The sequence below is a fragment of the Spea bombifrons genome, chromosome 1 (assembly GCF_027358695.1).
Source record: "Spea bombifrons isolate aSpeBom1 chromosome 1, aSpeBom1.2.pri, whole genome shotgun sequence".
Lineage (NCBI taxonomy): Eukaryota > Metazoa > Chordata > Amphibia > Anura > Pelobatidae > Spea > Spea bombifrons.
The window spans coordinates 104,071,074-104,097,721 of NC_071087.1; the positions used below are offsets into that span (position 1 = coordinate 104,071,074).

At 37.6% G+C, this 26,648-nt stretch overlaps 1 protein-coding gene across 1 annotated transcript; it reads right to left on the minus strand.

Annotated features, from left to right (window-relative positions):
* Positions 1–1,319: 1,319 nt before the first annotated feature.
* Positions 1,320–25,450, minus strand: SLC28A3 (solute carrier family 28 member 3). The gene is made up of 18 exons (XM_053467237.1): positions 25,217–25,450; positions 21,290–21,373; positions 21,027–21,100; positions 19,457–19,548; positions 18,247–18,436; positions 16,835–16,979; positions 15,649–15,762; positions 11,796–11,873; positions 10,538–10,618; positions 8,405–8,485; positions 6,855–6,980; positions 6,431–6,561; positions 5,763–5,931; positions 3,481–3,678; positions 2,990–3,071; positions 2,041–2,139; positions 1,689–1,815; positions 1,320–1,451 (listed from the first exon to the last, which is right to left on the minus strand). The coding sequence occupies exons 1-18, from the start codon at positions 25,265–25,267 to the stop codon at positions 1,331–1,333; spliced, it is 2,043 nt and encodes a 680-aa protein (XP_053323212.1). The 5' UTR covers positions 25,268–25,450; the 3' UTR covers positions 1,320–1,330.
* Positions 25,451–26,648: the final 1,198 nt, after the last annotated feature.

Genomic DNA, 26,648 nt, shown 5'->3' on the forward strand with positions numbered 1-26,648 from the left:
GGGTTATATAGGATGAAAAAAGACATGCGTCCATCAAGTTCAGCCTTTCCTATATCTGTTGATGTGTTGCTGTTGATCCAAAAGAAGGCAACCCCCCCCCAGTTTCGCTCTTTCCAATTTTGCACTAATCAGGGAAAAAAATTCCTTCTTGACCCCAAAATGGCAGTCAGATTTCTCCTTGGATCAATAAGCTGTTTCCCCATAGTTAAAGATTACATGCCTGAATGTTATGTTTTTCCAGGTATCCATCCAGTTGCAGTTTAAACGTCTGTACAGACTCTGATAAAACTACCTCTGCAGGCAGAGAATTCCACATCCTTATTGTCCTTACTGTAAAAAACCCTTTCCTCTGCCTTAGACTAAATCTCCTTTCTTCCAGTCTAAATGCATGACCACGTGTCCTGTGCATAGTCCTGTTTATGAATAGATTTCCACACAATGGTTTGTATTGGCCCCGAATATATTTATATAATCTTATCGTATCCCCTCTGAGGCGACGTTTTTCTAAATTAAACAGATTTAAATTTGTTAACCTTTCTTCATAACTATAGTGCTCCATTCCTTTTATTAATTTTGTAGCCCGCCTAATTCTAAATTTAGTAATCACCCAACTTTAAAATGGCTGCCATCAGCAACAATATTTTCCTGACTGAAACTTACTAAGTACATACAACTAAACAGGCTCTGGAGACTTGGAAGCATTTTACAAAAGTAACTATGCTTTTGGTTATAATTTCATGTCATGTATGAGCCTCATACTTCTAATTTGATACACATACCATGTTTCATTCTTTTGATAGTAAGTATAAAGCAAGAAATTTTACCACTTAACAAGTTTATTACATGACGCACAATATATAAAAAAACACATATAAAAGTATTTTGAAGGAAATTGTTGTGGCTTTCAAATTTCAGCCAAATTATTTATCTGCATATATGCTTTTTTCTTCTAAAACATGTTTTTGCACTGTACACAATGAAAAATGAAACTGACATACTCCATTACAAAATATACATCTACTGTGTATTTAACATGTTGTGGCTACTCATTGCAGTCCCTATATTCTATCAAATAATAATGCAGGGATTGGGGCCCTGAGTTGGTACCCTGCCAAGGGGCCAATTGTATCTTAAACTGCCAATGTAGTTTGGGCCTGTCAGACCTGGTTTAGATAAGGTCTGAACCAGCCAGCCAAACATTTATTTGATGACATAATTGGTTCTAAAGAAATCCATTGTAGTGGCTCTGAGAAGGAGTGCTCATACCCATATGAGCACTTTGATAATACTGTCTACAACATCTTATTTCCTTTCCACAATCAACTTAAACTTATGGTAACAACCAGCTGCAATTAAAAGATGTAGATTCTGTCAAACGGCAGCAACCGGTTAATGCACCAATGCTGTAATTTCCTCCGATGGAAACATTTCCTGGACTTCCAGCGACTGCCCTACAAAGAAGAATGTAAACAATGTGATCATCAATATTTTCACCTCAATAGACAAGTAACATGCAAAGAGAGGACATGAATTAACTCACTCTTCTTGAAAGGTCACAATTCTGAAATTGGTATTTACTATTAACTAGTATGGAACACTGCTTATCTCTCAGTAAAGCACAGACATATAGATAATATATATATTAGGCTATTGCAGAGAAATATATATATATATATAGATATACAAACCATTTATAGAGGTCCAGGCAACAGTCAGCTATTTCTGGTGATTTAGTTGGTAAACTTGTTGAATTGATAAAAGCATTTTCTAAGATGTCTTGGCACGTGTTTTGTAAAACCGGTGGAGTTAATATTCCTAAAAAAAATCAGGTAGTAACGTGTTAGTTACATTCACGAGATTCCTCAACATTTGTATTTCATAACTGAAACTGTCCAAAAAATTTAAAAAACTACTATTGACCACAATAGTATTAGAAATCTAATAGCTGATTATCAACACTGACCTTTTTTTTTTTTTATCAATTTCCAAATGCAATATCAAGCTATCCATGCATTAAATGAATATGCAAATATAGAGTACCTGCAATGCAAGCAGTCATGAAACAGGCTACCGTGCCAGCAATCATAGCTCTGATGGCACCTCCTGCAATGTCCCCTTTTCGGCTTGGAGCCATTGAGGCTGATAATAGAAAGGACAAAGTATTTTATGACAGAAATTCTGATTTTACTGTGCAAAAATTTTTTTTTACATTTTTCATGGTTTTCGTTAACGGGTTATGTTACAAGAAATTGAGAAGTGGCTGATAAAGCTGACTGTGAAAACTGGTTGTGCATAAACAAGGGCAGTGCATTCTGGGATTTGCACTGTGGTCCTATCACTGCACGCTGTGGTCTCTTCACTAAAGGGAGAATTGACAGAGGAGCTTGTGGGAGTGTTGAGCTCCTTGACTTCACTATACATTATGAAGGAAGAGTCTGCTGCAGGAAGAGCTTGATTAGCCATGTATAATGTATAGTTAAGTCATCAAGATCATAGTCTCTTCACATGTTAAATTATGCATTATATCGGGCCAGGTCGATCCTTCATCCTACTGGAGAAATGTGCTACTGTTGGCCCTAGACAGCTATAATTGACAGCGAGGTGATGGAACTAAAACCATAACTTTGTCAACTCTCACTTTAATGAAGTTATATTTGCACAGCAAAGGCATACATATATTATATAACATGTATATTAGAAGCAATTTATTGCTCTCAAAGCAGAGATCATTTTTATTCTTTTTTCTTTGTTTGTTTATGTTTAAATGTTCCCTACTGTCATTTACACAAAGGATTAGCTAAAGCATGTAAGGCTTCCAAACTCTCTCCTGCTAAAGCAGCTCTAAAGTATTGCACACATGCATAATATGCCAAATGGGAAATCTGTTTCCTAACAACAGCACAAAATCACCATAAGTATAGAATGATAAAAAGTATACATTCATAGGTAAATAAGTAAATGCACACAAAAAAAATAATATCAACCCTACTTAATCCTCCAATAGTAATTCCTAAAGAGCCAAAGTTTGCGAATCCACATAAGGCGTACGTTGCAATTGTTTCAGAACGAACCTGTTTGAGCAGACACAATAAACCCAATTAGTTTTAACTAAATGCAGAATAAAATCGGTTAAACGCACAATGAATGGGCAAAGCTTAACAAGATACCCTTATTGAGTTGATATGGATTTCAATTTAAGATTCCAGAAAAATTAATTTAGCATCAAAGAACCTGCTGCAGGGTTGCCGGGTCTGTAAAACACAGGGATTCACCTTGAATTTTGGATCTGAACTATCCTATATGTCCAATGTGATACATGAAGGATGTCTTTTTACTGTAATACTGAGTGAACTAAGAATTGTTTGAGATGCTTCTGACTTTTTTTTTTTATTTCTTAACCTTCCTGAATGAAATAAATAGTTCAACAAATACCAAATACAGATAAACATAAAAGGGAAAAAACAAATCTGCAATACATACCGACATAAATTGTTTGATTCCATCTATGTAGAGGGGTCCACCTTCTTTCCGCTTTGTGATCAGACCAGCCAGGTATTCATAAGCCACAAACTCATTAAAAAATGTCTTGTATCCGATAAGTTTTCCGACTATGAAACTGTCTTCCCAGTCCACTCCCATCACAAATGAAAATGGCATGAAGACATATGAGCATATTACCTGATCAATAAAGTTATTTGATTATAGTTAGATATAATTTTACATATTAAACGTATACCATTTTCAAATGGGACTGTTATTTTACAAAAAAAGACATCTGTCATCTTATAGTTCTCCTCTTAGTCCTCATGGACCAACAATAGTCCTGGTTTTATGTCAGTTCCTCTTGAAATAAAAATGGACAATCCCTAAATTTGTTGGTGGTCATTGAGGACAGGTTCACAAACTAGTTAACTAAGGTACAAGTTGTTGATCAATTGAAAGGGATAACTTGAATGGTAACTCAAAAGTTACCTCAACAAAAACTTGTAAATTCACAAAAAAATGATTGAAGAGCTGTCAGTCAACTTGGCTTGAGTTGCTGCCAAGAGTTAAACATTAAGTCTATCAGATGTCAATGTAATTTCTGTGAATAGATAAATTGCGATGCTTTTTATAACCTAATCCTCTATGAATGAATACTGTTTATACTGGGGTACTGTTTAAAAAGTGTTACATTCAGCAAAGTAAGTGGAACAAATAACAGACCCCAGCTTAAACAGAATAAACATTTCTAACCTAATCAGTTTAGTTGTTATTGTTTAAATAATATATTTAAGTTTAACTTTTTCCATTGGAGAACAAGCAGAAAATATTTCCTATGGAGTAGACACTATTTGTAAAATGATTCTAGTAAATTATATTTACCTGTAACTCTCTTACATTATATGCAATTTAGATTTCATAATGGAGCTTTTTAGTATTGTTCCATTTGAAACGATGAGAATGAAGGACAAAGCCCCCTTTCTGGCCATTAGAAGGATTGAATGTTGGCTAATAATTAGATGTAATTATTTGTAACCAGAACCTTAAAAGTGGGAACATAAGATTATCTAATGTTCAGTAGAATAATGCGGCACGTTAGACTAACTAAAAGGGACTGCTATAATTTTTGGTTGTTTTAGTTGCCTGCCTTGGCTTAAATCTATTTGATGAAGAAGTATGAAATTAACAAATACCAATTACAGCATTCCCTTTCCTGATATGATTAACCCATAATTAGTAAAGAACACCTATTATTATTATTATCTTTTATTTATATAGCGCCAACAATTTACGCAGCGCTTGATACAATACATATATTCAAGGGGTATGACAAGATGAGAATTGACAGACTAAGACAAACCTATGTTAATAACACCTTTGTAAATATAGAGACTGAAAGAATAATGTGTAGTACACTCTATAAAAGGGGTTGATTAACAATAGACTCCTCTAGTATGTGGGTAACCCACTCTGCCACAGCCAGTCCAATCAGTGCTTCAATGGGTCATTATTATTATTATAAATACTAATAATAATACTATTATCTTTTGTTTATATAGTGCCAACAATTTATGAACAAGAAAAAATATGACTGGTATGAAGCCACATATATCTTTACATGCTTGTAGACATACTGTTTTATTCTGTTGATCTTCACATCCTGGGAGTTATATGTGAAAAGTAATTTTGGACAAAAAGTTTGAAAAGCAGTTGTTTTGCCGTAACAACTGATGTAATGGGTCCATTCAACTGGCATTCAACTGGCTTCTATACTTGTTCTGGAATCAGTTTTTATACAAAACAATTTGATCATTTTTTTAGTAAGTGTATATCTAGTGGGAGAAGCAGGACTATTGATTCCCTGAGATGCATGTTTGCTCTAAGGGTTCACGGGGCTTTTTTGTCCTTCTTTCGCTTGTCATGGTCTCTGCATCACTGAAAGGAAAGTAGTGCTGGGATATGACATCACAGCTTAACTGCATAACTCAACTATGCAGACCCCAGGAACATATGGGAGAGAGAGCGCTAATCAGCAGCACCCAACTTGCCCTTGCCTAAGAGCAGCCATGCATGGCATCAATGTTTATACAAAATTGAATAGAGTAGATTATGAGAAGAAATTATGGGAACAGGCAATTCTATGCACATACGTCAGTAACACATTAAGATAAAAATAATTCTAAAGTAGAAAACAATTGTTCAGTTGGGTTGATGCATAAAACCTCATTTATAAATTGAATACAAGTAACTTGCTTTATTGGCAGCAGACTAATACGTACCTCAAAACTTAACTGTGGATAGTCAAACATATTTCCTAGCCAAGAAAGGACTGCATTGAAGAAAGCCAAGAGTGAAAGGAAGGCCATCAGGTTTACTGCTATGTTCGCCACCAGAGGAATAGAGGCAGAAGCACCTTGACTTGCAGCTTCTAATATATTTCGAGCATCCCTGATGGCAGTAAAATATAATATGTAAGAGATGGAAGCACAAACAGACGGTATAATACATAAACCAGGGATAGGCAAAGTGTCCATACAAGGATACCAGTGTCCGTGGCATGGAATATGATGGAAATGGGTGGGTCTGTAGACTTTATGGACACAATTAGTGTACAGAGCGGTCAAGATTTAGTAGCTGGGTACGTTGAAGTATGCATTATATCTCCACTTGGAGATTGAGGTACTATATTGGATAATGTTTCATATCAGGGCTCAATATTACAAAACAATTTCATATGAATCTGTGTTTTTTTGGAGACCAAACAATATATTTTGCAAAATGGACTTTAATGTTCACATAAAATGTAAGCTCTGCATTACCCTCCTGTAAAGTGCTTAATATAGTACAGCAATTCATTATACCAGTGCTGCCAATATGTAGATGGACGCCTGGTTTTGACCTATTTTCCCATGATTCTTGGAAAACGTTTGACAGTAGATCTACTTGCCCTTTCTCCAGCTTAAGTCCACTTTGCATATTGACTCGTACAGGTTCTGTTTCTGGCCAAAAAAGCTTTCCCACAGCCAGTGCTGCTGGGGCGGACATCACAGAGGCTGTTAGCAAGTGGGAAGACGATACCTGCAATTTCACAATGAAAAAATGGATAGACATTTGATACTTCATTGACCTTAAAAAAAACATACAATATACATCAGCTAGTAATTGAAAGAGAAAACGAATGACATTGATTTAAATTGTACTTGTTACAATTGCTGTATTTAGACAAAATAACCCATTAAGCAACAAATCTACATTTTAAAACATTACATTTTAAAAGCTTGTTATCAGGTAGTGACACAAGAACAACTTGCAACGTTCTTACTGAGTTCCAATGGCTGTTCGTAAAGACAGCGTTTGATGTCTGTACTCACTCCAAAAGAAATGTATGCTCCTAGAACACTTCCTGCAATTGTAGCGAAGCCTGCTGTCATAACTGCATGAATTTCAGACTTTGTTAAGTCTTTTAAGTATGGTCGTATCAAAAGAGGAGATTCTGTCTAAAACCAACAAAAACAAATTCAAATGATTAAAATAATAAAGTATTGAATAATGATATAACCATGTATGAACAAAGGAAAAGGGGAATGGATCAATACAGAGGGTTCCACTAACAAAGGTTCTACATGATAAACACATTGGATGAACGGAATATATCAATAAGTATTGTATATCCCATGAGATGTCCCAGATGGATGCATTTTTTTTTAACTTTCATTATTGGTAAAATACATCTTTTAACACGTATAAAATTGGATAATAACATGTTAAAGGTTCCCTTTTGGGTATATTTTTTCAAGTCACTACGCTTTTCCTAGGGTCCACTTTTTCCAGAGGCCAAAATCTGAATATATGGACAGACCAAGCCAGATTTCATTTCTGCAGCCATACCTAATCCAGGCTATACAGACCAGGCTTTGAGGACTAGTGAGGCTACTGTCATCAAACTTAACACTTGCAATTCAAAATAGTATGCACAATCATAGAAGTGTTTACATATCTTTTGTCATATGTGCATTTTGTACATGAAGTAGTTCAAGCTAGTGGTTTAAATGAAGAATACTGTAAACATTTATTTTATTCATGGGAATTTGACCAATTTCTCAATGGCTCCAAGTCTTTCCCACAACCTCAGAACACCACTCCTAGATCAAATGTGCAAAATGTCTAAATCATATACTAACAAGATGATCTAGCTATAAATCACGTTCTAGCATGCAGACTTTTTTATGTTACCACAGTTACATTCAGATATTGGATGGTGTTCTTGTTTTTTCTTACACCATCGGTCACTGACTGATGAGCAGCTTTCTCCCCTATTTGTCTGAGAACTCGCTTTTGAAGGTGGAAGCAAGGTTACCACATATAATAGTGTCACATTAAGCCATCACTAAGGGGTTATCCTGTGACCAATTTGCAATCATATATGTCACATGTGATAGACATGTTTAAGGTTAGCAGGAACAGTTTGTGCATAATTCATAATTCAAGTTTTTGAGATAAACCACTTTGCCTTTTTGGGTCCTTAAATGCTTAGAACTTGTCATGTTTACTAAAGATCATATTGGCAGTTAAGTTAATGGTGTAACTTGAGTGGGAATTGTACAAACCCTGCATTCATTTGCAAGCCACCATTCAACAAACAATTCTTGAAAACTGATACGAAAATTGATGTTGATGCAAATCCATTTGAATGGAATGCAATATAGATCAGTTGCTGTTGATTGAACAGTCAGTTGGGGATTACTGAATGTGTAGAGTTTTAGTGAATAAGCATTTATTAGAAGGAATGAGACATGATTTGGATCTTTGCATGCGCAAAGTACTTATTTCCCAGTGAACAAAAATACATCAATATATTTAATTCAAAATAAATATAAATCAATACATTTTACTTCCTCTTAAATCAATATAAAAACATTACCTGTCCAACAAATATGTTCCCAGCTGCAACCAGTGACTCAGTAGGAGTTGTTGCCATGGTGATTTGCATGATCCAACCAACCTTTCAAAAATCAACCATATAATTAAAACATTCAACCTAGAAAATAATTCTATCAGATATTGCTCTGTAAAGTTCTAAATATTATTATTATTATTATTATTATTATTATTATTATGTGAGTAACATTAACAAAAGATATTATAAACTGCAATACAATAGGAATAAGAGTGATCTTTTATACTGAACAGCACATCCTTACAATAATAATGATTTATACTATATAAAGCCATGTTATAGGGTTATGAACCAATAGATGGTAATGCCCCCATTGAATTACTTTTTTGGAGAATGGATACTATATGTCACATGCAACTTATCATGCTAAACATATAACACAGGAAAGATAGTAAGGCTAGGTTTCCACTTGGGTTTTTGTCCGGCGTTTTTTTCTTGATGAAAAAGGCCAGGAAAAACTCCAAGAAAACTGCCACTGCATTTACCTGCGCTTTGGCGTTTTTTCTGGCGTTTTAGCCTTTCTGTGGAAATTGCTTTTTTTGACCTTAGGCAGTTTTTCCAGCCTTTACAAGTTAGAAGTTTCAGCTAAAAGGGATTAGGATAAATGGCAAGTATCTGCCCTCTCCTGATGTCATTTACTTGGTAGAGTTCTACTTAAACGCCCCGGCGGACCCTTTTGTCTCTTTTCTGTGGTTTGTAAGGCATGCTTTATTTCGAATGTCTGCTCCTCTGGGAAGATTGGCCCCAAATGATGGTGCAAATTGTTTGCTGTTGCTTTTGGCACGCAGGATCCAGTTGATGTGTTGGGTATGTTTGTTTGTAATGGCATGTTTGTTCCAAATGGTGTAAAATTCAATATGAACCAGTCCAGGACTTTGTTTTGTGTGAAACTGTTTGTTTTCAGCCTATTTCTCGTAGGACACACAGATACTGGGTCCATCCTCTGCATTGTAACTGTGGAAAAAACGCCATAAAAAACGCCAAGGCAATAAACCCACATGGCTTTTTCATGGCGTTTTTTCTCTCCCATAGACTTCTATTGGAGAAAAACGCCAAGATTTCCTTGCAAAAAACGCGTGTCAACATGCTGCAGTTTTGAAAAACTGCCACAGAGCCCAAAAAAGCAGAAAAACGCCAAAGAGGACTGAAAAAACGCCAAACAGAAAAACGCCAAGTGGAAATGGCATTTTGCGATTTCCTATTGAAGAACAGCTAACATCTGGCTGCTGCGTTTTTCACTAAAAAAACGCCAGGTGGCGCTATTGGCGTTTTTATGGGCGTTTTTAGCAAAAAAAAAAACCAAATGGAAACCTAGCCTAATGCTGATTTGAAGGGTCATTTGTATGAAAAGCAATATTCAATGGTCTAACAATGGGAATAGCATGATGCAAGTGTTGGGGGCCATCAAGTCTAAGAATTGGCTATACCTGCAATGACACTTGTCAGTTTTTCAGCCTCACTGTAACATTGATAGACAAAGGGTTTTACATTTGAACGTGTATATTATAGATACAGACAGCTGGCATGGAATGACCACCGAGAATCGACAGAATCCCCCATATACATGTGTTCAGAGCTATTTTCCTGGCACGTCATATGCTTACCGCCAGTCAGCCCCAGTGCTTGCGCAGTGAGCATCGCGGGGGAGTCAAATGAGAACCTCCTGGGTGCATGCATGTATGGAATCAATGGAAGAGCTTTCCTGCTTCAAGCCAATCAGCTGCTTGGAAAGTCAGCTCACAGAGGAGGAGGGGAACTGCAGTATTTTTTTTCTGTAGGGTATTGACGTGGATTAACAGTGTCTGCTTTTGCTAAAAGGCTGTTCCACTTATCTGTCACTCTCTTAGTGAAGTCAAACATCTAAAACTCTGATCCTCCAGTTTTAGACTATCGCGTTTGTCTTAACATTTTTCCTTTTTTGGAATATACTTAACTGTTGTACTTTGTATTATTATTTAATGCATTTAATTGTTTCTATCAAACCCCTTCCTTCCTCCATCTATTTGGCTTTCCTGGCAATTTTCTATCCTGCACACCATACGCCATATATGTAGTCTTTCTCTGAAATGGTAATAGGACAGAGAAGTGCATGCTTACCTTTTTAATGAGCCATTGCATGAAGCCAATGTGATAAAGCATTGACATAACCGTGCTGAAGAATATCACAATAGGAAGAACCTAAATTGTATAAAGAAAATTAAAATAGGAAATTCCACATATCCATGATATCGACATATCCATACAGCCCCTACCCCCAGAACTTTTCTCCATGGCCACCATCCTTGCTGTGAAGTGCCGTAATATGATGTCATATCTCAGTGCTCCACCTCAGAAGGAATTGTTGTGGCAGATGCACTGTACTATGGAGGCTGTTACGGCTAGGCATAGACTTTCATAGAGCAAATTGGCCAGTTACAGGGAGAGATCTTCTGAATTGGTTTATTGCACAGCGATGAACTGGAGAGTCTGATCACCCAATAAGGCTATCTGCCCTTGATTTTTGTTGCAGAAGGATCACTACCCCAGACCTCTCACTCTAGGTGGAGTGTTACGCCACTGATCATTACCCAACAAGTAACTGTTGTAAGTTAATTAGGTTTACTTGATGCAATAAATTACACCCTTTTACAAATAAATTGTGCATGATGGCACTATATAACTCAGTAAGTAATGGGCTTCTCAATAGCCAATATGAAATGGTACATGACTTTCAGTCCATGTTTAGCCCATGGATGGTATTCTTAAACCTCTATGCTATTGGTTGGGGTCTAATTAAAATATCTACATAGAGAGATGCTGCCCTTACCAGTCATCATTGGGGCCAGAGTCTCATTTACCTACTCTTTGATACTGTTTCTTTATACCTCTATTTTGTCAGAGTTGTGTTAGCTGTGACTAGCAAGTATCTGAACCTAGTTTTGGGAGCTGTGGCATGCTTTGGCCGTAGGGGGAAAAGCTTGCAAGGAGTCTGCGTAATAGTAATGGCTACAACAGCCTTCAGCCTTCATGGCCTTAAGGCCATGCCCTATTCAGCTGAATAATTGGTAGTGACATTATTGGATATGAGATATTGCAATCATTGGTTCATTAGAAAAATCTATACATCCTTTACTACGATTGCTCAAACAATCATGGTGTATTGAATGTGGATTAATTGGTATATACTACTGAAAAAGTCTGAACCCCATAAAAAAGAAAACAAAAAGTTCATTAAGGTGTACAAAAGCTGCCTAGTCCCTCAGAGCCACATTCTGGAGTTTCAGAATAACATTGGATTGTTCATTTAAACAATGAGGTTAAATGTTAGATGAGACAATTTGTACAAAAAAAGTACCAGTAACTTTAATTGTTTTACCTTAAAGGCAAAAAAGTGGTCAACATATTTTTCTCCAAACACAAATTTGGATCCAGTGTCTGCATACTCCAGGAATGTCTGAAAAAAATGGTGACATATTAATTTTGTTATATAAACTCTACCATACCTTAATTTACAGTTAGTGATGTGCTGGCTCTAGGCAATTATATTTTATTAATTTAGCTCCACCGTGTTTGTTTTGTAATACCTTAATTATTTTTAATGATGTTCTTGGTCATACAGGTAATTCCACACTTCACAGTCAGGTGGTGGTTTCAATTAAATGAACTTAAAAACACCCTTGTACTAAGAATTACTCTAGCTGGTGTTCTACTGTTAAAGTACAACAAATTTACTCAGAAGCTATAATGGCAATAGCATGGCTAGTGTTTTTATTTTTGAAAAAAAATGACAACAATGCTGTGGGAATAATTACTTGGGTATATTCACTAAGAGATTGAGGGGTCCAATTAAGAATGATACACTTGATCACATATGTCTAAACATACAAGATGTTTTCAATTTGCCTGCAACTTTAAATTTTGTGAGTCACATGCAAGGGCATGCAGCTTAAATAAAAACTTCACAAAATGTAAATACAGAATGTGACAATGTTCTCCTTAAACATTGTATCAGTAGGATGCAACGTTTAATAACTGAGCAACCTCTCCTGAGTCCATAAATAATCAGATACCTATGCACCTCTGCCACACAGATGCTTTATTAATGGTGTCCAGAGGAGTCTCATTGAGTTCAAATGCAGCGCAGTCCCACTGATTCAGCTCCTTGGTAAGCAATATAGCCATGTAAAATTAGATAGGACTTGCCAAACTTGGGGTACTTTGATGTAGTGGCGAGCTAAGCAATATACGGCCATATAGTATGAAAAAATCCTCAATATTTATGCCTTAGATTGATGGTTTTTTTAATAGTATTCGCTGAGAATGCGCTGAATTCTTGCTCTGTTTTGTGTCTTTAAGTTCACCGTAAAGATATGCTTGAGTTATGTTTTTATACTCAGCTACTGCTACGACAGATGGGGTGCTTTCACCAGTGTCCCACCTGGCAAAAGTCAGACTTAGTCCGGGCTACGCGTTTCGCGTAGACAACCTCCGCTCAAGCGACATATATTCAGGCTTTTTCTTTTTTTCATAAATTAATATTCAGATTTTGGGGGGTCGTCTTATAATCGAGCAAATACGGTAATACCAAATTTAAATAAATTTCACAATATTTTATTATGCAGGTCATTATATAATTATTAAAAACTAGATTGTTTTATTGTTGTCTTCGTAGGTAAATGGCAGGGATCATACATAACTAGATTTTCCTGTTAAACTTGTTATGTATTGCCAGGGGTAAAATGTTACTAGATTTGTATATACAAAAGTTTTTATCCATGGTTCCCAAACCAGTTTTGATTTTCTGCGCTTAGTTTTTGGAATCTTGTACATGCAATTACTTTTAATTACATATAAGTAAGCATATTGGCTCATTGAGGTTTAAAGGTGTAAGTGATCTTTCTAACACTATTTATTTTGTGCTTTCATGACACACAGGAAGAATTCAAGTTAAAGTTCAGTAAGATACAGGATTAGAAACTGAGACAAACAAATGGGAACAATAACCTATATCCCATGTAAGAAAAAAAATAGTGTATCCATATAGTACAAGTAAAATGTGCTTACGCACATAAAGATACATTTTGAGCAATGTTCGGTTTAATTGAACACACATACAAGAGAATCCAAAGGAGAATAAGTACACTCAAAACCAATAAATTATTTTAGGGAGGTGCCACCAGTCTTGACTTGTACAATGATATATTCTGTATTGTTGTTACAGCATAAACTGCATTAATTTGATCAACCAAACCGGTCGGTTGTCTTAATTTGCAGAGCATGAGTCAATGAATGTGTTAAAACTCATACTGTCCTGGTAACCTGTTCACACCCTTGTCCTTTAAAAACAATTCACCCTTATTACTCAGCACAGGTCTTCGAAACGTTACTGAGGACATTCGCTTTACTATATGAGGAAATTGATGAATTGATTGCATTTAACTACAACAGTAGCAGAAACAATACAGTGGCATCCAGCATGGTGAGTGGCCCTCAGGGCAAAAAAACAGAGGGCTTACCTCTAGTGATCAGGTGGCAGCAGCTGGCCAGTGCTGAGTGGGTCATCTAAGAGTGATGAGAGGCCTGACAGTCCTCCCCCTCCGTCCCTGCCTTATCAACTAAGCCACTTTTGCTATGTTCTTGGATTAGGCCTACTATCTCAAGGGGAGGTAGGTCCAGAAATACATATGTTCCTTGTTCGCAGGCCTCTCATGATCTACACCTGGCTCCATTTGGCATTTAGATCCAGGGTGACTGGGATGCTGCGCAATCTCTCTTGCTAGTTTCCTCAATGGCTCAACTGTGCCATGGAGCAGTGCAGGTGCAGCAGGGCAGTTGCAGTTAGTTTGTGGGGGTGGTAAACCTCAAGTCACAGGCCAGGCGTTAGTGGGGCTGCTGCCGGTTGTGCAGGGCTTATTGGACCAGCTTGGGTACCTGGCTGGCCACGGGGTGTGCAGGCGTTGCCTGGTGCAGATGGCCATATGAGTATGGTCTGCGGTTCCTCCGGTGAGAACCCAGGGCATGGAGCACAGACATTGCGGCGGTGCCTGCCCCTGAAGCCCCTGAAGCACTGCCTGCAGTGGGTATTGTATGTGTACAGACACCAGAGCGGACTATGGGGAGTGACCCCCCGGCAGCAGAGGTAGCCCATGGGCCCGCATACATGTACTTTCAGGTCCTCTGGTTTCCTTACAAGAAATTAAGGAGAAAATGTGGAAAAGAGATATTCTCTCTCTTTCCTCAGGAAGGTGTGCCTCCTCCAGATAAGGAGTTGAAAGAATCAGAAAGGGATATGGAAAAGTACCATTACAGAAAAAGACTTTTGGGATCTGGATATGGGCTTTTTCCTTATTGGCCAGTATGTTCTGCAAAAAGACCACTGAGCAGTGCTTGGGGCCCTTTTACTACCAGGACATCATATGGAAAGCCTGCTGTGTGTATGGGGGGTTTTGGTTGGTGGAGATATGACAAGCCGTTCCCCCAGAGGCTGGCAGTTCACTTATTGTTGGACTGAGACCAGAAGGACATCGCCTTAATGTGATCGCAACAAGGGAGGTCTGTCCTTTGGACAGAGCCGCACCGGGTGCTGTTGGCAGTTTAACGACAGCCAGCACAAGTAAGGTAGGAACTGTAGTTTTAGGGATCTGAAGCATGTTCCCTAGGGTAATAAGACTCAGGAACACCGATTTAGAGCAAACTGTATGATTTATCTGCAAGTGTACAAATCAAACACCCCAAAACAAAATCATAAAATAAAAGCCTAGCCTTGGAAAGCTTTTACTTTGCTGGCCAGCCCAACTGCTTCACTTCCCTACCGGACCCAGCTAAGCCAGGTACTGGAAAACCTCCCCCACACAAAATACACAGGTCCAGGCAGGTATGCCACACTTGGCTTTGGGATCTTCTTCGGAGCCTCTCCTTGCCCTGGGAGCAATGAAGAACTTCTTCTCTTACAACAGTCTCAGTGATTGTTAGGCTACAGGGGGGTTTTCATGCCCAGCACCTGTGCCTGATACAGGCTTCATCAATGTCCTGTACTGAATCATACGAACCTGGCTTGGGCAACCAGTTTGCTATAATACTCCAAATGCTTCACCCCAGGGACCCATAACTTCTAAATGTCTAAATTATCTATATATATAGATATATGTAGGTGGAAACGGCCATAACATGACATAACAATAAATGTGTTTCATTTATTACATGAATTAAAAAAATATCCTAAAACTCACCTGCACTTGTATACCAAGCCAATCAAATGCATCAAATCCTGGTTTTGTTCTTAAAATAACAAGGCCCAACAAGAACTGAAGTCCAATGCCCCAGAATACCTGCCGCCAATGTACCTACAAAGTAAACTGTTATCAAAATGTTGTTTTTCTAATTGGTTGCATATAGATTAAATACAGTATTAATCCAGCAGCCCACAGATCAAAGATTGCCACCAACTTGAACAAAGCAGAGAGTGAAAAACACCAAAAAAACCAAGCTATGCAAACTTCACATGGCACTATTTGTCCTGTGTATATGCATATTTTATTATTACTAAATTTTATTTATAGAGCACAGGGAGATTATGTAGCACTATCACAATGATGGAAGAATAGAAAATTAACAATAACATTAACATGCATATCTATAGCTTTTTTTTCCATTGGTTTTATAGGTCAGGGACACAGTAGCTTGTCCTGTGCCTCAGTTGACATGCCTAAAATATATAGGTGTCCCAAATTACTTTTATATTGACAGATGCAAAAATACTATTACCTAACATAAGAAAACCCAGCTTAATCTATACGTGTAAGCCGTATAGAAGGTCAAAATAATTATTTTTGTATTATGTACTATGCATTGGAGGCCCATTTTACTACACGTTAACATTCGCAATCTAAAACAGAAACCGAAAGCAATATTTTGTGTGCTAGACATGGGTCTAAGTAAAAAGATAGATATCGTAAAAATGAAGAAAAAGTAACCTTATTTAGGTACTCAGGAAGCATGTATGACAATGACTGAAATATTTTCAGATGCATGACCATTGTCCAAATCATGACACTTGTGCTGATGGTGTGGCGAAAGGCGAGGGGGACTAGCCCCAGAAGTGGGTAAGAGGCATGGGCACCAGCCCACCTTCCCTGGTTAGCCACTTCAAGATAGTAGTGTTGCAAAGAGTCAACTTGGGAGCTGCAATGGATGTTTGTACTGAACCAACACAGACTTTTATTAGTTTTAAAGCTCCTTGTGCTGGTCAGGAACGATCCTGCTCCCCGCTGCCCGCAAAAGGCTGTGATTTACGGGGACAGTGACTGTTGGGAGGTATGCAAGTGATATACTATATAGAACAATCATGTGGTTAAGTTCTGACTAAGAAACAATCAAAAGGAATAGGTCTTGCATATTGTTCCATACTGCACTTACCTTAGTCGGATGCTTAGAGAATATGAGCATTAAGAGAATGTACATCACAAGTCCACCAAATGATATCAGCTGATTGGCTCCCATTTTTGCAGTGTCAAAAATAAGCCAGCAAATAATCCCAACAATGAGACTTATCCAAATCACCCTAAAGCATAACAAAGAGAATAACTGATCTAGATGAATATGAAGCATAACTTGCACAAATCAAATTCCAAATAACATGTTGTTTTACAGACGCTAGAAGCATTTTGGGTTGTCCTCATGACAACACTACACTACACTAATAATAGTGTGGTATGCTTCATGATTTTGGTAGAGGCAGCTGGGGGAGGAGTTAAATTACTCCAAACTGTAAGAGAGCCCACACATTTTTTACATGATGATAGGGCCAGAATGAGAAAACTGTTTTGGTCATACTTTTTCTATATTTTTCCTTTACTGTGTTTCTATCATTATACATTGGTATCAGACTGCCTCTGTTGGCGGTTTATATTTTTAAATGTTAGTGGGTTAACTTGCTTAAAGAGATACATTTCTGAGAAATATATATATATATATATATATATATTGTGACAAACCCTATAGCATGCGGGCCATACATGTCTCTTTTAGGGGTCCTCTAGGGCAATCAGAGTCAGGAACAGCAGCTTTGAACAAAACAGCACTTTATTTTAACCGCTTAAACCCCAAAACCAAATCATAAAAATAAAACCTAGCTCCCAATTGGAGCCCTCTCTAACTTAACTATGCTGGTCTAAACTGACCAGCCTAATCACCCACTACCTCAACCTCCCAGTCAGACCCAGCTACGCCAGGCTCTGGAAAACCTCCCCCAAACAACACACAAAATGTCCAGGCAGGTATTGCCTCACTTTGCTCAGGGATTGTCTTCTTCAGGGCCTCTCCTTGCCCTGGGAGCACAGGGAACCTCATCTTCCCCCAACAGTCTCCCTGAGTATCAGGCTCCAGGGGTTTTTAATGTCCAGCACCTGTGCCTGATGCCGGCCCCATAGGAATCCCGGACCGGATCCTGTGGACTTCTTGCCGCCTGGAAAACCCGGCATGGAATTTCCACAAAATGGGGAAATGGAGCATTGGCCCACCCTGCTCTCCAATTGCTCCACCCCAGGGACCCATATTTACGATCTGGATAGCACCTGTACCCAAATGCCACACTAAGCATCTCCCTGGGGTTTACACTGTCACAATATATATATATATATATAAAATATCTACTGTATATATATATATAATATATATATATATATATATATATATATATATATCTATATATATATATATATAATATCTACTGATAGCTCACAAAGTCACAAAGTGTATTGTAACGACACACATAAAGTGGAAGCATACCTCTTAGGCTATTAAGAATGTTACAAGTTATCCTAACTCACCATTTCATCCAAAACCACTGCTTCTTGAAAAACGTCCCGACGGGAGAAAAGCACTTGACAATTTTCCCTTCATATCTGTCCATGAATAAATCCCAGCACACAAAAAATATGGCTAGGACTGTTAGCACAAAGAGTGCTAAAGCCCTTTTGAAGTTCAGAGCGCAGGCTGCAATCACCATTGCCAGAAAACCTATTAGAGACATACCCTTTCAGTTATCCACTGGAATGAAATGCTCTTTATAAACACATAGATTTATTTATGGTTAAGTGTACATATTTTAATAACTTTAATTATATTACATCAAACATTTTATATATTAATGTAAAAGGGGTCTACCCTGGTTTAACTTAGTTTTGTCATGTCAGTCATATAATTGCATCACCATGTCCTGTCTCCTCTTTCTTTTCTACATGTTATCCTCAATTGCACCTACCTGCAAAATTGATGTGCCTAATTTGGCTAGGAATGGCTCAATAGACATAGCTCTGCCAAGTTATACAGATTCCCTGTTGGCATCGAGTTACTTTAATCACTTCTATCTCCAGCTCAATTGGGTGGGACCTTGGCAACAAACATTATATTTGACCTAAAGCAACGGTCCAAGTGGTTGATGGATGCCGTCACGTTTGACTGCAGACTCGATAATACCCTAATTCATAACTGTATTGGACAATTGCCTACTTAGAATGAATGTTAGTGCTAGGGCTGAGGAACAGATCCTTAGGGCTAGAAGGAGACCAAATATGCCTAATAATATAAAATTGATTTATCACTGTTAAAATGCTTTACCAGAAAGTAACTGAATAGTAATCCAAAAACTTGGAAAACTTGGTGTAGCTTCCCAGAAATCCATCTCTGGTGTTCCTTAATGGGAGGCAGAAAGGAGGTGTTTTTCAGGTTATTGAGGGGGGTAGTCATTGGTAGGGGCAGGGAATTAAAGCATATAAGGGGGCTGGGGGGGCAGGATTGTGGCAAGACCTGGGAAGGAAGTGGGGCTAACATCATTCCATTGACTCCCATTGACCAGTAATCAGTTCTTATTTCTAGAGCCTATGGAGAAATCTGGAGTACCCAGGTTTGCTAACAGGAAACTAGTATTATACATATTCTTGTATCTTCACACTATTGACTTTCTTATTAAGAAAATATTTGCTAGGTCACTTTCTTTTCAATCTGTAAGTAGATAATGATATAACATTTTCAACTCACCTGCTAACAGAATACCGTAGATTATATGTCTGATTATGGTTTTGTGCTTTCTGTAGAAACCACATACTGCATTGTATATCTTTTCCAAGAAACTGTGTAAGAAAATAAAAAGGAAAGCCATAATTAAAGTGACATACTGCCATGAGTTAGCGCTAAAATAATAAAGAACGTATAGTCCCAGAGGTCTCTCAACCAATCATAATTAAAATAATATGATATAGCTGAGAATTTATTAAAAAGACTCTAACTCTTTTTTTAAGGTAAAGTAAATGAAGGGTGCGTTAAAAAGTAGCATTATACCAATGTGGCTGAAACTATTGTACAAAGCAGTATGTAGCACCAAAATCACATTGTCTGCTTATCAGTTTTTTAAGGGCATATCTTAAAACACAATATATCTAAATTCAGTACATTTAAATATATTTTAATCTGTGATGGTTCTACCATAAACAGTTTCAGCAGATGTTTGTGGTACCTTACTGGTCTTCAGTGAGTTTCACTTAACCTTGTAAATGCCCAATTTGAAATAAAGCATTCAGTCTGATTAATGTGGATACCAATTCACAAGATGATGTCCATTTAGCTCAATAGTTTATTTCCTCTTCATAATGTCCTCTGCATTACGGATTCAAACAACTGAAGGTCATGTTTTTACTTTGCCAACAGATGTGCAATTACAATGAAAGTAACAGAATAGTGAATGTGATTGGTTTCTTTAATTAATTGTATCTACATGATGTTATGATGCTCTGTGAATCAAAGAACCTACGTAACAGTTTGTGACAGGTTCACACCTGATTTGTATGATAATGAGCCATTTATAAACATGAAATTTAGGTCACAGACAGCGAGGCACCTGTCACGCAAGTCTCGTAGATAGAGCCTTGTGAGTTTAAGGGACATTATACTATAAAAATCTTTCTGTTATTTGTTGATGTATGTTAGTATAGAGCCCCATAGCTGGAAGCACAGAGCAGTTCCAGACGTACAACTGCCAAAAGTCCTATAGTAATGCTTCCGGTTTTCATGGTGGCTGATTTGGCGTTTTTGCAATTAGATAACAGAGTGTCCTGTGAATGGAACAACCTGTGACCAGTGATGTATTGTGGCTTAGGCCTAGGGGCAGGTCCAGGGAGTCACAGCTAAAACTGAGAGAGAATTGGTGCCTCGCTACTCAATGGGCCCATTATAATGGAGATCTCTGATCACCCCACTGGGGCCATTTACAGTGTGGATGACATCATACCTTGACACACAGAACAAAAGATGGCAGCTGGGGATGTAGGGGCTGGAGGCATTGTCCTGAGTTAAGCCTAGGCCAGCACCCAACATAAATACATCCCTGCCTGTGACATCTTGCTACCATCCATATACTGATCATGAACCTTTGTAAGTATTTAGCAATCACCTATTTTATTATCAGAGTTTCATAACAAGTTAAAAGAGCTTGGTACGTCCAATCAAAATAAACATTCCATAGGTTGCCCTGGCCACATGACCATTATTTAAATTTTCCCCAGAGCACTTCTACATAACCCCATACGTGCCATATTAAATCATACAATCCTACCTTTTCTTTTCAGAAAGGGTTTCATCTGAATTCCATTTAGCTGGAGCAGCCATACTACCATCAGACATGTCAAACTAGAAGAAGAAAAAAAGACATTCAATATTCAGATAGAACAAGGAAGCAGCAGCTACAGTAGCTGACATTTTAATATCACCTTACTACTGTAATACATATTTCCAATACCCTGCATTCTTAGCTATCTGCTGATACAAAAATGAAATCCATGGCATGTTAGTTATGTTGATGTGTGTTAATGTTATTACCTGACCAATAACCACAGCATCTCCTTTATAACTTCCATTTCTAATGGCGTGGTTCTTATCCTTGTTATCTGTGGAATCATCATCCTGTTGGATCAGAAAGTATAATGGTTACATAGAAAACTTAAACAAAATAAATATATATATATATATATATATATATATATTCTCTCTTCAAATGATATGTTGCACCCAGACATATGACTGATATATACATTTTTCTATTCTAACACTATTAGCTGGATTAGAACGGCGATCGCAAAAGTGACTAAATCTGATTCAAAATTATGACTATGATTCATATATCCCCATACTACCTATTGCATAATTGAATGACTTTCCCAGAAACTTTCACAATCACCCATTCTTCCTGCTCCCTGCTGACACCTTTAGTTAGGATGATGGACATTAAAGCAATGTCTATTTACAATTCAATTACAACACCCGATCCTGTCTCGGTTATCATTTCTAGAAACACATGGCTGTTATGTATTTATCTAATACACACATGATATTGTTGACGAATGTATGTTGGTAGTATATTATTTAGTATTTTGAGGATAATAAAGAACTAAGTCAGAATAGAGCAACATTCAGACTCAAGACTGACTCTAAGAGATTAGTTTTAAAAAAACTTGGCACGTGCAACATTACGCCTTACAACATCTCAAAGATTACCCAATTTGTTCTGTACTGAAACGTGAATGGTGACTCCACACAGGACCATCCTTGTTGTGGGAGAGTTTCCAAGTTTCTAAAAGCAACTACATGCGATGCATTTCTTACCAAACGTGCCTGCTGAACGCTTATGCTTACACACTCAAATGCTTACACTTGTGAGCAGCCGCCGATTGCTATACATTACAAATTACCCACATAACAAAATACATATGTACGCATGTACTGGAAAACCAGTGTATATCCCATGTACTACAGAAAGAACCTCAAGTTTGTCAGTTTCTCAGTATAATCATAATGTATCAATCATTATTTATTATTATTATCTTTTATTAAGGAAATGTTCTTCCCAATGCCATGCATATTACCGCTGGTTACACACTCATGCGGTGTCTTCCAGGGAACTATTGAGGTTTAATAATATTATCTGTGGAACCTCATAGTTTGGTCTATTATTCTAATTTATTTTAAGGTAAGTTAATTATGTCATGCAAGGCCGAGTTTCTCTGTACCTAGTTGGAAAGTTTTAAGAATGTAATCACAAGAAACCCAACGAGGCTGTACTTTACATGGCCTAAACTCCAAATATGCTTGAGCATTAAACTAAATCTGTCATGTGAGACAAAAATATAGAAGTCCAATCAATTTTCTAAGTAACATAGTATGCTTTCAAACCCATAGCATGTATGATCTTAGAAATCTTAAAAGTACTGCACTTCACACAGTGTTGAGAGTGTGTATATAAAAAAAATATTCTGGTATACATTTGTAAAGGGCTCTTGTCGCCATAGTAACCAATGCAATAGTCCTTCTAGATGGGCCATTCTGTTGGTTGCTGTGGTGATAAGACCACTTTTTTTTGTACTAGAATCAGTTATACATATCCCTCACTATGTGTTTGTGGTTTACCACTTGTTTTAAGAAACACAGCCTTTAAAATGTTATGTGTGGCGATTATTCCAGCTTTCTCTTTGGTCATTTTTTAACCATGCTGTTTTATTTGTAGAAGATAGATTACTTAACAAGAATGACAAAAAAGTACTGCATTACAAAACTCGGTAAGCACTTCTGTAGATAACATTCAGTGCCCTGCACTCAAAACATTGTAGCTGTTTAGCATGCACTTTATATTCAATATCAGCTTGTCCTACGTTCCAGGAAATTCTTCTATTTCTTGACTTTTTGGAGGGGTGCGTGGATACCACAGCTTGTGTCACTGAGCCAAAACCCCATGTACCACAGTCACTTTCTGGCTGGGTATATATAATGGCAAAGAGTCATGGGAGTTGTGGTTCTATACCAGCTGGAGGACAACCTGATATTCATTCATTCAAAATAAATAAATAAAAAAAAGATTTTAACTTTACAACAACATTTTAACTGACGTTCAAAGGCACTACGAATTATGGTTTTAGTTATAAAACTGTTAAATTCAGCAGAGTAAGTGGAATAGCACCTTTAAATTTAATGCAACCAACCATAGTTTTTTTCATTGAGCAGAACATGTTGTCATGTGAGAAAAAATAAAGAACATGCCGTTCGACAATATACATTTTTCTTTATTCAATAAACCCAGTTGTCTCAAGAATCCTTCCTAAGTGCTCTTACATACAGAAAACCTTGAGATTTCTGATATTGCAAACACCAGAAAGAAATATGGAATGTTGAAAATGCTAATATTTTATCAGCCTTAGTTTTATGAAATGTTACATTATAACATGTAATATACTGCAGATTTGTGCTGCTCTTGAGATATTTTTTTTATTTTTCATATAAGAATGCTGATATATAGAAACACAGAATATGATGGCAGATAAGGACCGTGCAGCCTGTCTTGTCTGCCCATTTTAACCTTAATCAGTTCTTGGTCTCATCTTCAGGAAGCTTGCCCATATGTAAAAATGTTATACGTTCATTACCACTGAATATGTCTTATAAAGCTTGGCATAAAATAATGTAATTTTAATAATGTAATACATGACTGATGCATTTATATTTATATTTACAACTGGTCCAGACCTAATATAGGTTACCCTTGTGGCCACTGACTATTAAATAAGTACATTTCATGTACTCCCCATAAAATACCCTGCAACGAGCGACGTTTAGGTTGTGGCAGTACCCCATCACAAAGGCAGGGGGTAGATCGCCCTTTTGGCACAGCACACCTTAAGACTTCATATTCATGTGATGACTTCATATCCTGGCACTCTGTTGAAGGATGGAGAACGTGGTGTGGGCGCTGCCCTGGGTCAGGACTTGGGCAGTGCCAGAGGTAGATACATCTCTGCCGGCAACCCAGTACCATGAGCAGTAATGAATATACCAATAGTTTTACTCAAGTCATTAAATCTTTTCCTCTGTATTTTAATTTAATGATAACTATTAAATCTCATTGCTTTGAAAATAAACCAATGCATCCCACCTGTAATGCTGACAAGGTTTTTTGTAATGAATCCACACAATAAAAGTTATACAAATTACTGTTTTTCAACCTTTTCCGAGTCCACATGAACCTTTTGGTCTACAGGTACCCCATATATCAAAGCTTCTTAGCAAGCACCAATGACTCCTCATTCTAAGAAAACACTGGATAACCCTTACTCCAAAACAAGTACACCTTGGGGCACACATACAACAGGTTAAGAAACCCCAGTGTATATTTGTACAGGAGGTGACTGACTCTGTATGAGAATCATAGGAGGTTTTAACATTGCACTTGCACACATTATGTGTCACCTGAGAATTCAAGCAAATAATATAAACATTATGGGGCAAGCCAGTCTCTTTACACATTTAGCCTATTGGATAATCTGTGCCTAAACATACATGCCACAACAACTAAGTGTTTGCTTGAAAACAACAAAGGACTTTGGCACCCATTCTAGATCTACTGTGGCCTGGCTATTTCGTATTGAATTGAATGCTAAATCATTCCTGTCCTTGCAATGCTCCGATCAGTTGTTGAATTAATTACATTCTGTAATTCAGTAATTGAATTATATATGTGTAAACTTTCATATGTTCTGCTGGATCATGGGTTGCCAACGTGCTTTTCTGTAGCTCTTGCAAAACTTTAACTCCTATGATTTACAGATGACTATATGTTGACAGAGAATCGCAGAAGTTGTAGTTCTGCTTTACCCAGAGAGCTCCTGGGTGGTTACCCCTTTTCCATACACTTCACATGACATTCATAATATTTTCTAGCAAAACAATATATATTTTTTATAAGGGGCAAAGGTGACATACCTGAAAGGCAGAGTTGGTGAAACCATTATTCCCCAAGGAAGTCAAGTCCATGTCTCACCAGGCAGCTCTGTAGCAGCAGGTTGGGAATGTCCTCACAATAAAAGTGTTCTTCTTCATTGAGTACAGAGGTGTACCTGGCTGCAGCCACTCCTAGTCTGTAGCTTGCTGACTTGCTCCACCCTTTAAACAACATACAGTAATTGTTCACTCTTTTACACGTTGTTAAATAAGTCACTTGGCTATTTTCCCTATAAAGGCAGGGATCATTCAAGTAAGTAGGAAGTGTTTTCCTGATTAAAAAAACATTTGATTACTCAGGGAATTGCAACATCTTTTTCATGTAGATTTTTGTACATTATTAAAAGAGTATCTGTACTCAGCTGCAAAAAAGCTGCCAAATATGACTGCTCAAGGAGGAATGAGGAATTATCGTTTGTGTTTACATTTTTTTGGAACCAAACATGCTATTCATGCTACTCAAGGAAAAAAAACCAAATATGTGGACACCTGACCATCACACCTGTATGAACATGTTGGACATCCAATCCCAAAACCATGGGCATTAATATGCAGGTGTTCCCCCTTTGCGGCCATAACACCCTGCACTCTTCGGGGAAGGCTTTCCACAAAGTTTTGGAGTGTGTCTGTGGGCATTTGTTCCCATTCAGCAAAAGCAGCATTTATGACAGCAGGCACTGCTGTTAGATAATAAGGCCTGGTCTTGCAATACGCATTCCAACTAGGAATAGGAAAATGAAGTGTGATTCATCACTTCAGATAACGTTTCCACTGCTCTAGAGTCCAGTGGTGGTGTGCTTTACACCACTCAAGCAGATGCTTGGCATTGTCCATAGCGATCTTCGGATTGTGTCCAGCTGCTAAGCCATGGGAACCCATTTCATGAAGCTCCTGATGCTTGTGCTGATGCTGCTTCTAGAAGCACTTTGGAACTCTGTAGTGGGTACTAATACAGAGGACCAGCAAAAAAACCCACTCTTCATAGCTGAGCTGTTGTTACTCCTAGATACTTCTACGTTATAATAATAACATTTATAGTAAACTGGGGCAGATCTAGTAGGACAGAAATGTACTGAACTGACTCTTGGCAAAGCTGGCACCCTATGACAGTGCCACATTTACTAAGCTCTTCAGTATGACCCTTTCTATTGGCAATGTTTGTCTATTGAGATGGCATGCCTATCTGATGGATTTTGTGCACCTATTAGCAATGGGTGTGACTGAAACACCTAAACTCAATAATTTGGAGGATTTACCACATATTTTCAGTCTTATACTGTAGACCTGAAGTCACATGTGAGAAAATAGAAGACAGACGGTCCTGCATTCATTCTGCATATTAACCCATCTCACCACCCTGTAGACAGCCTTTTCAACTTGCATTTGATAAAGTACCTATGTACAAAACATGTTA